We start from the raw sequence: 14,435 nt of genomic DNA on the forward strand, positions 1-14,435 counted from the left end.
TCCTAACCCTGACCAATGTCGTTTCTTAATGTGACCTTACCCTAAAGTAGTTTTCCCTAACCCTAACACAGTTTTTGTATTTATGTAGTCATTACTATTGTGTCAAATGGTAGTGCATCCTATACTGATGCTAAAATGTACCTGTAGCATTGAAATCAGACTTTGTTGTTCCCACTGCGACAAATGTGGCTCTTCTGCAGCATCCAATAGTACCTGTGACATCAATAGGTACAAATGTGTATGCGAACAGCCTTGTCAAACTTGTGATATATTTGCCACAATAGTATTAAACATCACTGTGTGTTAAATCTTTATTAATCTTACAGATTTATTGGATGTTGGATAACCACTTGCTTCTGTGGTGTATTTGTCACACAGGGATTAAACCATGAGGGGTTTTTCTATATCTTGACAATTGCAGGTCACAGTACAGGAATAAAGTATGTTGTTATTCTTTGTTGATATAAATTTCACATAATTTGATTTAAGTTAATGAATATATATATATATATATATATATATATATATATATATATATATATATATATATATATATATATATATATATATATATATATATATATATATATTCATATTATATAATATGTTTGAAATCTGTGATATAAAAGATTCAGGTCCTCTATATTCCAGGAAACATTGCTCATGTTTTCCCAAGAGTTAGCTGACATTTTGTTATTAATTATTAGAAAATTTTCCATATATGCCATATGTGATTAATAATGAACATAGTCAAACCTAATAATTATCAGTTCATTGTATTTTAATTTATAGGAAAAAACATACATGTCAGTAATTCATCAACATACATTAGTATTCAAGACATAAGGAATATTATTAAATAGCTTTGATCTGATAGAAAGTGTCTAAAAATTATTTTCCAGTTCCACTTTGAAAAAAATTATGAATAAAGTATTGTTGTTGTGTGTGCAATGTTTTATTGCATGAAGTGTATTGTAGCTGGCAAATCCTGGTAATTAAAAGCTAAACAGAAGCTACTATTAGGCATGTAATGTGACATGTAAATAATCTTTAGTTTGCAAAAAAAAGCTTTGAACAGGGCATTCAGAGGTTCACAAAAGACTGAGTACACATCCAGTACAGGTGGATTACATTTAACACTAACAACCACAACTAATAAATACAGACAAACAGTATATACAGTATTTACAGAATACAGGGGAGTTACTTGTCACCTGTTAGAAACATCAGTTAATAAGCTGCAGGAAGATATTCTTTCAGGTTTGAAATGTACTGAAGGTACAAACCATTCAATAATACTGACACCACAATGGACACAATTGTGTTTGCATGCATGTCCATCAAAAGGATAGCAGGGAACTGGGGCTGGGTATCAAACCTTAGTCCTTAAGTCGACAGGAAACACACAAAACATTTTTCACAGCACTGCTAAATATTTATTTATAAATCAGGCTGAAAATGTCATTTTACGGAAGCATATCATATTATACATTATGCCACATCCAACACTGCTTTTTTATTCCTGAATTATGCTAATCAGAAAACCAATTAAAATGACCCTAATAGACCAAGTTTGGTATCTGAATAACTATTAACAATCAAGAGCATGCTTTTAAACTCTTTTAGAAATTTAAAGATGACGTATGCTTATTTACTTATTGACTTGATGTGTTGAAAGCCTAAGCCAACAATAATGTATATGAGGACAATGGGTGCTGTTGTAGTTGTCTTGCAACAATTGGATCAATAACTGCTGGTGCTGACTTACAGATTTGAAAAGTCTGACATTAGAGATAAATTTGGTATAAAATCTGTTTTCATTTGATTTTACAATGAAACTTTGTTCTTTATTTAACCTGTCTAATCATAGCCAGCATTGGTAGAGCTACTGTATCTACATGCTATTATGATATATCCATAATTATCGCAAACAGGGGCTTAGATTAATGTCTGTCTTAGAATCATAGGGAAACTCAATTTCTTTCATTACACCTAATTGGGACACTACTGCTTCATGCTTTATTAGTTCTTCTTGTTGCCTCAATTATCAGGCTAGGAAATTAATACTCAAATTGAACCTGACTTTCCTATTGGTACTCAAACGTTTGGACTGGGCTTGGACAGAAGTCATGTTCAGTTTTAGTTGTTGTTTATGTAAAAGGCAAGAAGCTTCAAATATGTTGATAATAAACATAGGCTTATTAATAAAACTTCACACACAAGATATCATTGACCTTTAGAAAAAAACACAGTCCTTTCTCTAACTTTACCAAATTGGCTTCCTTGCCTAAGCTTGACCACACACAGGGCTCTGTAGTTGATCTTTGTAATGTGAAAAAAAGCGTTGTGGTAGCTAGCCCTGCACATTATATGACTGTCATCCTTTTTCATCTTACTTTTCCTTAATAAATGTAGCACTTTTTCATTAAAATTTGTTGCATCAGAACATAATCCACCTAGTTTCCCTTTAAAAACATAATCGTGTTTGCAACTTAGTTACACAGGAATGTAATTTTGAGCAGTTAGGTTAATTTCACTACAGTGTGAATAATTCTAAATTTAAGTCTTTGGTGTCTGCTGGGACTGACCTCTCCGGTAAAAACTTGAGTTTAGTATTGCATCACAGTGATTTAAGACAGTTGAACTAATGTTTCCATTGTTGTGTTCAAGAGTAATTAGTTATTTGTGTAGTTATTGTAGTTTGCATAGATGTTTCTCACCTTGGTCACAAAGCCATATTATACTTTTGTTATGGCTGCCATATTGGACACACATTGGACAGGACTGCCATGCACATGAAAATCTCAACTAGATCTTCAACGAAATTATATACACAATTCAGCAATTAAAAGCTTATAAGAGCCTCATTGACCACATTTATTACAAATTAGGATGGGTGCCAGTGTTACATCATCAGAGCCAACATAAATTATTATTATGATTTAATTTGTAAAGATGTTAATAATTACTTACATTACATTCTGTGAGTAAACCAAGTAATTACCTTTCGAAATTACTTCCAATCTAATTATATTTGTTAATGATATGCTTTTTTGATACAATTTCTACAGTACTGTTCATTGATTCCATTGTATATATGTTTATATTTTGTATCCATATATCATGTGTAAAACAGTAAACTAGTGTGAATGATGCTTGTGCCAATAGCTAAAATCTGAACTTCAGGACAAATGGTGATACATCCAACATGGCAGGTCCAACATGGCAGGTCATGTGACCTGATGATGTCACCCAAAAAAACCTCAGTTGATAGGAGATTCTTTTTGGAAGTGATTCCCATTAACAATTGTTTAATTTTATAGTCTTTAATTTATGTTCAGCTTTGTGAACGTACTTTATGGCTTTCTTTTTCAAATGTTAGCATCAGAGCTGCACATTTCTAACTTTGTTGACAAGTTGAACTACACCATAGTATAATATCACTGATTTGGCTGTGTGAACCCTCTTTTGTGCTTTAACAATCTCTGGTTTTGACTAGTGAAGCAGTCCAGCCATTACTGTGCCAAAACTTTTTGTTCTGTCAAAGTAAGGTTAGAGGCCAGTAAATCCTTGTTAAAATCAGTATTTGTAGCGGCTTTAACAGTAACAGCCAAGTTTATTGTAACATATTGCAGGGAGAGATTAAATGGTCACCAGTCGTTATGGCGAATTCCTCTTGATCATGAAGCCAGTGAGATTGATCACTACCCTGTTATTTCCTATTCACACTGAGGTCAGAAGACTTAGAGGCTGATCTGGATTCAGTGCCTTTCAATAATTTGCTGATTATGAAGCACTTTCCTCAGCCTGGATCCTAAATAAAGGGGGACATGTGTTAGTAAAATACAAATTAGTTTATTTAAAAATCAAAGTAAAATAAACTTAAGACGATTAAAACAAATCTTTATTTTTAAACAAGAGCTATATATTTTGACATGTAGAAAATCAAATGATCATTGTTTTTCCCCCTAAGCCAAACATTTTACATCTTTGTGTCAACATCTTATCTTTAAAAAACACACTGGTGTTTTCTATTATTCTGCATGATCGTATTATACTGGGAATGTCACTAAATTGTCTGAATAAACGATAATTAAAGGAATAAGGTGTTCACCAGTGAGCATTGCAAAATTCTTTTCCTCATTTCCCTTATTTCCTACCGTGCCTTGTGATGCTTTGGTATCCGGGAGTCTGGAATCTTCGGCTGGTTTCAGGACCTTCACCCTCTGCTGAGATCACCCGCACCTCCAGTGTGTACAGACTGGCAGGGTGGAGGCCTGACACCACCAGAACATTACCATCCTGGGAGAAACGGGGGAGGGATGAATATGATAAGAAAACGGGGGAAGATGCAGAAGTGTAAAATGATCAAGATGTGTGATATTATAACGAGGCTGCAAACCATACAGGATTGAAAATGTTTGACCGAGGTGTGACCTAGGATTTGTCTTTGGGGTAAATACATATGTGTATCGACATTAACACACAGATTTAGTGCACACAGAGTCATTTTTTAGAGAAAGAAGATTGAAGAGACAATGATTTATATTAGTCTGCTGCAAGTCTGAAAATGATACCAACATCTAAAGAAGTTGACTTTTAACATCTTTACTTTGTGGTGCTATATATAATTTGCACATTCCTCATTTTGACCTAAAATGTCCCCTGATTGTTTGCCTTGTTATCTAGTCCTTACTCACCGCAACCGCTCAAGGCAGATGGCCACTGACCCCAAGCTGCTGGAGGTAATTTACGTTAAAGGGAGTTTTTCTTCTCCACTGTTGCGTAGGGCTTCCTCAAGGGGGATTTGCTGTTTTTCTCTTTATATCTTCAAGTCTTGACTTTATTATGTAAAGTGCCTTGAGATTACTTTTTTGTGAATTGGTGCTATATAAATAAAGTTGAATTAAATTTAATTTAATCTAACAGCTAAATATTTAAAATACTAGATAAGACCTCTATTTATAAAGCTACAGTATCATTTTGAAATGTTGTTGGTCTAAAATAAATAAAAAATAAATGTAATAAACCTGATGAACCTAATGACATATTCGTGATTAATTAGTAAATGTTTAATATTTGATACATTTGATGGTAACAATTATAGGGAAAATATGAAATTATATATCTAGAAAATCTCCATTTAAACTATTTTTAAATAAAATGTGTACCAAAATAAAAAGTTTATTTTCATCACTACTGTAATGTGTCAAATTTCAAAGGATTCATGTACATGGTGTGTACCTATACTGACCGGGGGAAGGATCTGGGACTGGGAGATGAGGTTGTGAGTCAGCTTGTTGTTGTTGTGGTGGTTAGTGAGGATGACCTCTGCCCAGGTCACCTTGTAACCAATCAGGTGCTGTTGGGACCCAACCCGGGACAAATCCCAGCTAAAGATAGCTGTGACATTGCTGCCCTGGACCTCAAAGAAAGCTGTCAGGTTTGTTGCCTTCACCATGACCTTCTGAGTGGGCACTGGAAAAAGCACAGACAATGAGTTAAATGTAACCAGGTGCTGGGATAGTGGACAGGTTCATATGAGTAAATTCAGAGCCTGCCTGATGCATGGGCAAACTGCCAATGACCTCCCTTATAGAGGATAAAAAGACTAATGGTTTCTCAGCAAGTGTTAAACATTTTACACATAACATATATTTCTACCAAGAGAGCTCAATACTGGACACAAAGATCGAATCAACTTACTTTACTGAAAATTGCTCAAACAGTGCATAATCCATAGGTTACCTGAACAGATGTGCTTCCATGTTCTGTGGCTCACTGCACATGCCTACCAGTGTTTTAAGCTGTGCTTTCACACTTAATACACTTTACATTGTTATGACATTCCCAGAATAAAAGTTACTTGTGGGAAAGTTTTACAGATATAAACGTTCCATGCTACAGTACAAGAATAGTCTTGTGCTAGGCTCATTAATTAAATGGATCTGTAGCAGGAACATGAAAGTAAACACAGGAAGTAGATCATGTTCTGTAACGATGAATATTCCCAAGAGTGACAAAATGCTATGCATTACATAAAATAACTTCGCAATTTAGATTTATAACCATGCTGAATATCTGGGCAATATACAGAGCAGAACTCTGCAGCATTAAACATCTAAAAAAACAAGAAAAATACAGTGTAAAGGCACCTTTTTTATTGAAAATCTGCTGATTTGGTCAGATTACGTTTTCACCATAGACCACATACAGTAAAGAGTTTGAGTATGTTTGCTCTGTTCAGACCTGCCCAAACAAACCACACCAAGGGGAAAACGAGCCAAATCTTTATTCATTTGGACTTGGAATAGGTGGGAAAACACCTTAAAAATATCTTTTAACAGTGTGATTCTGCACATTAACACCATATTTAAAAAGGAGAAACAAATAAACCTTGAAATAAACTGAAATAAATGCGGTATTTACACTGTGTTAATGATTTAACCCTATTTCAAGCTTCATTGATTGAATGGAACTAAAAATGGAAGGCTTTGCAGCCATCTTATCACTAGTTTTTCAGAATTACTGTAGTTTGTTTTGGTACAATAGATGTTACACTTTAGCTGTAAGAAGATCCTAATTATCACAACTTCACCACACTAAAATTGTCACATCATCAAGTCCAGAGTTTTCGGTTGTCTTACGTGTTTCTTCAGGACAGCGGATGGGATTTGGATTCTTGGCCTGGATGGTGGCACAGGAAGGAGTGAAGAAGCTGATGCATTCTGCCGGAGGATGAGTATTCTTGCTGATTGGCTGCAGAAGGACTTTATACTTACAGGAGAAGAGCAAGCCCTGCAAGCTAACAAAGTTCTCCTGCATGAGACAAATATGCACTGTAACTAATCAGTAACATGCTCATTATTTATTATGTTTATGTTGTTTTTACTTTAATAGCTCACCTGTGTGCTGGTCTTTTCCATGAGTCTGGTATGGTTGTGTCCACAGTATTCCGGTCCCCATTGGATTCTGTAGAATTCAACTGAAGGGTCTGCACAAACAAAAAGAGTGCACTGCTACCAAACATGCACTATAAGCTTCTGTAATAACCGTTGTTCTAGCATATGCACTAGATTACTGAGTCAGGTCTATCTCGTCAGGATTGGAGATGGGCCGTTCCATTCAGCCGAACTCAACTTTCAGACCCTAACTGACAAAAAAAGCTAATTTGACCAAAAAAAGTAGCTTTTACTTTTTACATTGTATTGGCATTTATTGTGAAGTAGGGTGGAAAGATACTTCCCTAAGCAGCAAATGTGTTTACAATTACAAATCTATGGAATAATCCATTTACCTGTAATGTGCAGCATTTGGAAATCAATTTTAATGATTATTTATTCATACATAAGATAATATTTGATTATACATGTAACATAGCTTTAAGGGCGGCTGTGTTAAACCACTGACTCACAGGGTCAGTGGTTCAATCCCCAGTCCCAGCTATATGTCGAGGTGTCTCTGGGCTAGACACTGAACCGCTAACAGCCCCTTCCCCTCCCTAGCTGTGCAGTGCCAGTCCAAGCCTGATGGGAGGGTTGCGTCAGGAAGGGCATCTGGCTTAAAAACTGTGCCAAATCAACGTGCGGACAATGATCCGCTGCGACACTGAACTCACGGGATAAGCCGAAACATGTAACATAGCTTTAACAGCTAAGGGTTTAAGACTATATTCCTAGGTAATTCAATAAGGACACAAACGCATAAGAAGACAGTGAGCAGCCAAGCTAAAAAAGATGTAATGATAAACATTGATTCAGGGAACAGACAGCGAACAACAGAATAAAAGCACCTTAGCGTCACAATATGGCCCTTAGTTACACTTCCTCCCTTTTATTTTGTAGCCCCGCTTCCTGTTCTTAGTCCTTTCCTTTAGCTTTTTTGTTCATTATCCCTCATTGTTAGCACTTGTTCCCCTCCCTATTTAGGTCCAGCTTTCCCCACATTTCCCTGCCAGATCCTCATCTCTCTCCTTGCCAAGACATTGAACTCTTAATTTACCTGACCCGAGTAATCCCGGCTCCTGTGAATTGGACTCTAGTCCCAAGCAACTTTTGGTCTGAGGTTTGGTGTGTTTGTTAGTTTCCTTAGTCTTTTCCTATGTGTTCATTTGGGTTTAGTGGTTTATGTTTCACATCTGTGTCTTATTTTGTTTGGTGTGCTTCTGTTCATTTATCCCTAGTCTCTTCCTAGTGTTAGTCTGGTTTTCTGTTTTAGTTTAGGTTTAGTGGATTGCGTTTTTGTTAGAGGGTTCTTTAAACGTGTGGTGTCATTTGTAACCCGGTGTTTTCTGTTACCTGTCGTGTTTTTCTTTGTACCCTCCTGTTAGGAGCAATTTTTCTTTATCATTGAATTTTTAGAGAATAAACTGGGTTATTAGTTACTCACTCTCACATTCTCTTCATTTAGGTCCTCCTTGGTACAAATTGTCACACTTGGTTAATGTCCTTACATGTAAGAAGTTCACTCAGTATTCATTTGTCATTAAGGACTTGTTAAAATGAAAAAGAAACTCATTTATAGGCTTTATTCACGTGCTTATCTACACCTATGTCATGTTATGCTGTATGTGGAAGAATTATTTTTTGTCAAATTTTGTATTGCAAATGATCTGTGTGTAGTAAGATACAACAATAATTGGAGGGAGGTGTGTAAAGAACAACTTAAAAACGCTTACAAGTAAACAATATTCTGTAGGGAGCGTGGTTGCAACTGGATTGTTTTGATTTACCATGCAGTACAAATACAGTGATGCCAGACAATGTATTTTTGTCTGACAAGAACTTCTCTTTGTACACCCAGATACCATCTGTTTTACTTATTTATTTATTTTTTTTTATCAAAAAAGTCTAATTGAATAATGCTATAAAGAATTTTGTTGGCCTTTAAGATAGGTTGTTAACAATTGTTAGGTGAAACAATGTTTGTACCTGTGCTGCTCTGCCAGTAAACGTGAACCTGGAGATGTCCATCCTGGTAGAACGGTTTCCCTACATCCATAATATCACCAGTCGGGTTTGTTGGAGGACCACTGGTGCCTTTTTTTTAAAAAAACAACACAAATATATTTTAACTTCATGAGCAGGAACTGGCCAGTTGAGATGATGTATACACCAACTATAGTGTTTGCTAGTAAGAATACGAGAATGAAACAGAAGCAAGTGAAGCGGGGACTATTACACGAGGAGGAAGCGTACTGTACATTGGTTATGTGCAGTAATGCCGCTGAGCTCTTTGGGCCCGAGTTCATGTCAGTTGGATCGAAAGACAGATGAAATGTTTTGCGTTCAGATGAGTACATGTTTGATTCATGACTTGATCAGTGAAAACACTGAAAAATCTTTTCTTTGTACTTCTGTCAAATTAACAAAGGTTCCAGCAAATTACCAAACACTTTTAATTTTTACTGTATTTTAAATAGAAAAGTCCCAATGTTTTTGGAAATGGGGTTGGTACAGTACGTAATTAGCATTACCTTGAGCAGTGTCATTCAGGATGTTGTACCTGTAGTTATTTGCATTTGAGCATTTAACAAGAATCCATTTAAAATAATTTGATTTACAGCTTCTGGGCATTGTCACTGTCTTTACTTGTCAATATGGAACTGTCTTAATATTTCTCTGTCTGGTCAAGGCAGAATAGTTTAAGTAGATACTCTGGAAAAACTCATGCACAGAGTGAAATTTAAATATCTCTCTATAGGCCAATATCTTTTTAATTATGAATAAAACAAACTGCGCTGTGTGGTAAAGTGGAGGATGGCTCGTGGTCCTTTCAGTTGAGTTTGTCCCCAGTAGGACACAGCCTGGACCTCCACACTGTAGCTCCTGTTAGACCGCAAGCTTTCCAGCTCCACCTGGCTCTGTGTATACACAAACACATGCAGGTAACAAGGTAAACACAATATACAAAAGAAAGTTTACACAGAACAGGAACAGTGAAGTTGTTGTACTTTCATAATATATGCTTTTAATAAAATAAAGTCTAAAACCAGCAGACAGTCAAGGAATGCTAAAGGCCATGTACCACTTTTACTTCTTAACATGTACATCACAACTGCCCGCATTCTTTAAGGTCAGATATCAAAGGCTGGACATGCATCAAGACAAACTATGATGACATTTAGCCCAATTATCAAACTGAACAATTAGGACTATAGGCCGTGAGGCACCAAATGTATTTCAATCACTTCTATTGCAGTAAATATGATGTTTCTGTCTGCCCTATTGTCTTGGGTGTGATCTGTTTTTTCTACATGCCTTTGACTGGAATGAAAGTCCTTCTATAAGCTGGCAACTTTATTCAATAGAGCCTTCAGTAAAATATAAACTCTACTTTCTACATACAATGGCCTCAAATGTGATTTTGTTGCCTGATAAATTGTCTACAGCTGCTAGATGTCCCTCATATCTCCCCCCTATTTCTACACCAGTATAGAGTAGGTTACCTACTAAACCATAACTTTTGAGCAAATAATGACAGATCAATTGCTACAAGGTCAATGGTATGACAATATTTAAATTGGCAGCAACAACAATCTGAGTATACTAACAATTTTTATGTTAGTTGGACAATCCTTTATCATATATAACCCCATATTTTTTCAGGCCAACTCACTAGTGCCTTAGGTCTTATCTGTTGGTTGGATGACTTCTTATTGAAAAGTTCTCAGAAATTAGGTAGGTCCTGGTGGAAAATCTTATGAGAGTCCTCAGTTTTATCTTATGTTACTCTTCCAATGGCTCCCCTTTTGTTACTTTTGTTATTATGCACTAATGACTGCCAATCTAAATATCAGGGTAGAAATATAATTACATTTGCAAATGATTCAGTGATTGTGTCTTACTCAATGACAATGACAGTGATGCATCTATGGTCACGCTGTGGAAGTTCTTCGCAGAAGGAAATTGCTTCCCCTTGTTACATCTACTCTCTCCTCAAAAGAATCTACAAAGATCCAAATAAGTACCCAGTGTGAAGGGTACAGCTCAGGTGATAAGCCATTGTACCCCTAACGGTGCAGTACAATAATGCCACTTATTTTCTGATCTACTCCAGCAACATCTTTCATCGACATGACGGAAAGTCAGAATTCCAGCTCACCAACAGAAAGGCAGGGAAATCTCACAAGATTTGAAGACTTACCTCTTCAAGAAACCTTTTAAATAAGGGCTCCTTGTTTGTTTTTTTAGTATTAATGTTTACATGTTTTATGATCCTTTCTCATGTTTTTTTAAAAAGGGTGTTATAAATTAAATTATTTTTTACTGTTATTAAGATGGTGCCTACATACCCCAGTACTTAGCTTGGCATGGAGTCAAATTCACATTCTCTGCTACAGTACCCACTATGGGTCTGAGCTGTCATAAGTACAGGATAAATAGTTCATGTATAGCTACAAATGCAAAGTGTTTGCATATTACAAATCCTTAATTGTTGCATTTCAGACCAAATTTATGATCCTTCAGCTGTAGTAGTATAGTATATTTGTAAGAAAAATGAAAGTGCAGTACAGGCAGTATTCTGGTATTTTGTTTGAATATTATATCTTGCCAGGAAAAGAAATCATGAAAATTACAAAGAAAAGACTCGACTTTAAGCTTTAGAGGATGTAACTATATTATAACAAATTTCAGGACATTTTCAGATTGATGTGTCAGTCCTCACCTCTGTGACTAACTTCCTCTTCTTGGTCAGGGCTGAGGCAGAGGTCTGTCCACCTGCAGTCCAGCTCCAGCTGACCTTGTAGTGGTGGACAGGAACATCCAGGTCAGCAAGCATGCTCCACTGGATATGGGCTGACACCACCCTGCCAGGGCCATAGCTCATGTTGGCCACTCTCAGCTCAGAGGGAGCTGGAGGATTGGAAGGGTCTGAAGGTTAGAAGATGGTGTTACTATTTGAAATGTTTGCAAATGAATGCTGTTAAAAATGATAGCATAGAAACTAAAATTGCAAAGTAACTGGCTGCTGGTACCTACTGTGTTCTGTAATTATTGGATACACATTATTCAGTATATACGATTATGTATTTCCTATCGCTAGATGAGGAAAGGCATGTGCTGTTTGTCTGTCAACACAAGCTGTGATTTTAGGATACAAGAAACAAATTCTGTCTCACACACTCTTTCACACACATGCAGCGGATGTTTGTCTGACCTCTGCTGGAATGAATGTGTCTGCTTGGCGTGGTGAAACCTCTGGTCCCGTGTGTGTTGACAGCTGCCACTCTGAACTGGTACCAGCGCCCAGGCCGGATATCAGAAAACTTTGCTCCTTGATCTGTGGTCTGTAATGAATCAGATGGTGCGTCAAATTAAGGCACAAGACGGCTCTATGTCTTGTGTTGCTCATGTTGAGAAAAATAGCATTTGAATGTTTTTTACAATCGTCTTGCAGTCTTGTTTTTCCGACTCATTTCAGTTCTTACTTAGCTAAGTTTTAAAGTTCTATTAACGTGTTAATTTTTCTGTCAACATGTGTTGAGATAAACAGTCTGGTTCCTGTGCAACTTGACTGTTCAGGAGAAAACATCAGAGCAAAACAAAGTTACAATGGGTGCAGCTAAATTTCCATGAGTATGTGAAAATGTGTATACATTTGATTTTATTTTTTGCTTTTTTCATAATAAAAACAATCAGAATTATCAGAGAAAATAAATCAGAATTCTGGATAAAAGACATAATTAAAATATTTGTATGGTGGGCTAGTAACCTTCCATACACGAATACAAAATATGGAGTGAACTAACCTGTGCAACCACCTGCCAGGAAGTGGCACTGTCTTCACTGGGCTGAATGCCAAAATTCCACCTCCTCTGCAGAATGTAGACAACAGGCTCTCCTGAGATGTTGAAGCGAGAAGACCATCGCACCTCCAGCTGACCAGAGGAGAGTTCTTTAAGGCTCAGCTCCTTCCTAGGCTTCAGAGGGGCACCTAGGAGATGAAAGATACCCTGTTAGCAAAAAACAAACAACACATGATGGTGCTCGCAATTTAGGTATAAGCTACACAGTGAGTTTACTAGAAAAAATTTTTAAATATGATATATAACCTAAAGTATCCCAGCAGGGAAAACATGGAGCTCTCAGATGGCTTAATCAATGTTCCCTGGGGCTTCCGGGATTAGCATTTTGCTTAGTGCAATGTTTTAAATAGCGAAATAAGTTTCACCAAATCATCCCTCTCTTCTATCATGTGCGTCACCATATGTGAGGCCTGAGCATATTGCTCCCAGCAAATAGAATCTGTTTCCTCACTTCTCTTTGATCCATATTCTGACAAAGAAGGCCTAAGTAGGCCAAGCTCCACTTGACTCAGACTCACAGCAACACATACTGTTTGTCAGCAAGAGATTTTCCAGCAGGATTTCAGCTCATTTCTCTGAGTTAGGGCCTAAGGGAGGCTGGCATTACATTTTATTTGGGTTGACAGAAGGTTTATGACACTTTAAGTATGTCACAGTAAGGGATGTGTAATAATAGTAAGCAGGTAATGGTACAATCAAGTACCAAGATGTTTTTTTAATAATAAAAATCATGTGATTGTATTAGGCAAATACAAACTCACTGTGAGATTAATTAACAACATATAACAGTTTTTACATTGCCATTATTTATTTAAGAAAAATGAAGCCAAACAGAAAAAACAACAACATTTGGATCCACCTTTAGCATCAATAACTTGAAGTATGACTTTTTTCCTGTATGTCTTCACAGTCATATAGTTCATTGCGTTTTGGGGGGTTCGCTTATGGACAGTTCTTTTAAGGTCCCTGTCTTGGGGCTAGCTCATGCCTTCTAGAGAGTAGGTGCAAAAGTGTTATCACACACTAGTACCACCAATTCTATTAATTTTAACATCTAGCCGGCAGAATGGAGTTCTTGTTGTTTAGTTGTGTGGCCAAATCCCCATTACTACATCCTGTAAAAAACGTTTTCACTGTGATACTTATCAAATGTTCATGTGGGCTCCACTGCATGTACTAATAGGTCACAGATTCAGACTCTCAAGCAGGACGTGGGAGGTCTGAAAAGTCATTATAGGAAGGGGAATTTAGGCTGTACAATTTGTTTATTTATTTATTTTGCCTTCCGGCTTTTCTTTTTTTTTTGTCCTTTCAGGGTCGCCACAGCGGATCATTGGCCGCATGTTGATTTGGCACTGTTTTTACGCCGGATGCCCTTCCTGACACAACCCTCCCCAGTTTCTACCGGGCTTGGACCTGCAGGGGAATGGGGTTCAGCATCTTGCCCAGAGACACTTCGACATATAGCCAGGCCCGGGGATTGAACCACTGACCCTGTGGTCCAACTGCCTTTACCAACTGAGCTACAGCTGAATTTAACTAACATACATAAAACATTTATATTTTTTCTATAGAAAAGAACTTAAAAAATGTCTTAATTGATTGTATTAATAAGTAAGTATTAATT

General features: G+C 36.8%; 1 protein-coding gene across 1 annotated transcript in view; it reads right to left on the bottom strand.

The window, feature by feature from the left end:
* Positions 1–763: 763 nt before the first annotated feature.
* anos1a (anosmin 1a) overlaps positions 764–14,435 on the bottom strand; it is a 41,259-nt gene continuing 27,587 nt past the window's right edge. Inside the window, exons 5-14 of the mRNA XM_067493670.1 lie at positions 12,752–12,936; positions 12,160–12,289; positions 11,668–11,873; positions 9,736–9,862; positions 8,931–9,038; positions 6,906–6,994; positions 6,648–6,819; positions 5,255–5,478; positions 4,161–4,302; positions 764–3,814 (exon numbers count right to left, since the gene is read on the bottom strand). Of these exons, the coding sequence (XP_067349771.1) occupies positions 3,762–3,814; positions 4,161–4,302; positions 5,255–5,478; positions 6,648–6,819; positions 6,906–6,994; positions 8,931–9,038; positions 9,736–9,862; positions 11,668–11,873; positions 12,160–12,289; positions 12,752–12,936 (1,436 nt within the window). The 3' untranslated portion in view covers positions 764–3,761. The remainder of the gene's footprint in view (positions 3,815–4,160; positions 4,303–5,254; positions 5,479–6,647; positions 6,820–6,905; positions 6,995–8,930; positions 9,039–9,735; positions 9,863–11,667; positions 11,874–12,159; positions 12,290–12,751; positions 12,937–14,435) is intronic.

Source organism: Channa argus, chromosome 23, assembly GCF_033026475.1.
Source record: "Channa argus isolate prfri chromosome 23, Channa argus male v1.0, whole genome shotgun sequence".
In the NCBI taxonomy this organism is placed as follows: domain Eukaryota; kingdom Metazoa; phylum Chordata; class Actinopteri; order Anabantiformes; family Channidae; genus Channa; species Channa argus.